This window comes from Trachymyrmex cornetzi, unplaced genomic scaffold, assembly GCF_001594075.2.
Source record: "Trachymyrmex cornetzi isolate Tcor2-1 unplaced genomic scaffold, Tcor1.1 scaffold1014, whole genome shotgun sequence".
NCBI lineage: Eukaryota > Metazoa > Arthropoda > Insecta > Hymenoptera > Formicidae > Trachymyrmex > Trachymyrmex cornetzi.
The window spans coordinates 34,468-36,471 of record NW_017295559.1 but is presented as its reverse complement, the minus strand read 5'-3'; the positions used below and the strand labels follow the sequence as shown (position 1 = coordinate 36,471).

General features: G+C 34.9%; 1 protein-coding gene across 1 annotated transcript in view; it reads left to right on the top strand.

Moving 5' to 3' along the window:
* Nucleotides 1–1,303: 1,303 nt before the first annotated feature.
* The window catches only part of LOC108758033 (glutaryl-CoA dehydrogenase, mitochondrial), a 5,127-nt gene continuing 4,426 nt past the window's right edge, over nt 1,304–2,004 (top strand). Inside the window, exon 1 of the mRNA XM_018502760.1 lies at nt 1,304–1,442. Within this exon, the coding sequence (XP_018358262.1) occupies nt 1,304–1,442 (139 nt within the window). The remainder of the gene's footprint in view (nt 1,443–2,004) is intronic.

Sequence of the window (2,004 nt, the reverse complement as noted above, 5' to 3'; positions counted from 1 at the left end):
ATCAATGTAATATGATACAAATGTCACGTGACCAAGTAAATGATATAAAATAAAAAAGATCAATTTTAACCTGCGAATTGCGCGCGTTTATTTTCATACCTGTTATTCCCTTTTTTCTTTTTTCTCTTTTCCTATTTCTCTTTGTCTTTTCGCGCCCAAAACCATTTCACATGTTATGATGATGATATCATTAATGTAATATGATACAAATGTCACGTGACCAAGTAAGTATATAAAATAAAAATTAATTTTAATCTACGAATTGCTCGCGTTTATTTTCATACTTGTTATTAGTTCTTTTTTTCTTACAATGGATAGGTACAGATGGCATAGGATAGGGTGGATGGGAAGTAAAGCAAGTACATATATTTGATGTGAACGACAAAATTTTTTTATTCACATATAATTACATTCGGTTTTTTTCGTGTGTATTAAAAACTAAAGCTAATAGCTCGCAATCGACGAGCTGATGTCCATTGAAAATATCGCTATTGCGTATAGCATCTTTGGACGCGATGTTGGAGAATCGCGTATACTTGACATCGACCGTATCGATGAGTCGGACTAAATATTGATTTAAGTATTTCATTGATGGTATGAGTATACTGGCACAGCTCAGAGTATACATTCTCGACGCATTGTTCGAGTTTGAACATGAAGAGCACGTTTGACGGCTTCGTATACAGACATGTATCGCGCAATGTTAATTTGACCACATTCGCATCACGCATTTTTACGATTTCTATCACAAGATCTTGGACCGATTATGATGAAGGCGCGGGGGGTGATTGCACGAACCGCTCAATATCCGCGCGTCTTTCGATGAAAGCCCGCCACACTGCACGAGGCAAGATTATTACCTTGGTTGTCACCAATTGCAATATTATTTAGTTTAATTTTATTTGATTGCATACATGGAAAGTACAATTTTGCTCATTGCCCAAGCTCTTCCTAAGTTTCGTCCTCTTCATCACATTTCTTCAGGAATGCATATGGAATTGTTCTACCAACACAAGCGAGAGATAAAAAATGTAAGCGTCGATATGCGACAGCTTTGTTAGTGTAATAAAAGATTTTTTAAGGACATTCGACATGTTAATACGACATGTTTCGCAATGACATCATGAATGTAATTTTGATACATTGCAACGTTGCCAAAATGGTATGCATAATGATATAATATTTAAAGATCGAGATGCATTGCGACGTTGTCAAATAGTGTGTTACGTATTTTTATTGAGATTTTCTCCGTTTTTTGAGTCAATGCATTAAAGCAATTTACTCGGGGATTGGAGATTAGGTTATGCGGTTAATAATGTTCACTGGGAAGTATTGGATAATTTTTGGGAAGGGTAATTTTGAATCCGGTGCCAAAAAGGTTACGGAGCTTATAGGCGAATCTACGTGGATCGGCTTTTCGGATGTTCTTATAATTTGGGAACGTAAGATTGATCTTTAATCGGTTGAGAGTATATACGCGTTCGCGGGGTGAATCTACTGGTTTGCTTTGATTTAATAATTGCGCTAGTTTTTCGAAATATGGGAAAGGATCGCGGTTTGAAATAAAAGCTGATTTTATTTGAAACCTTAATCTCTTCTCTCGCTGTCTTCGTCCGCCTTTAGTAGGCATGGAAATAATGCTCATAGATTACGAGTGCATGATGCATCATTTATCCTTGTTTACATTCGATGAACAAGGAACATTATGCATAAAACGAAATACCCCAATAATTTATAGAGAGACATGTTCGATCAACGAGATATTCTGCGAGTATAGTTATCGAAAAATTTATCCAATGAACGAGTAATTTTGGTATATTAAACATGGTGCAATTATCATTGCAATTCAAAATGCAATAAAAATAATATTATTACGTAGTAGCATAATTAAAAAATTAATACAATATAATTATAAAGGCATATGACCACGAACGCCTGATATCGTTGGCTTAGAATTATTATATTTGATAAAATACAATTAATAGACGTTTCGGACTTCAATGA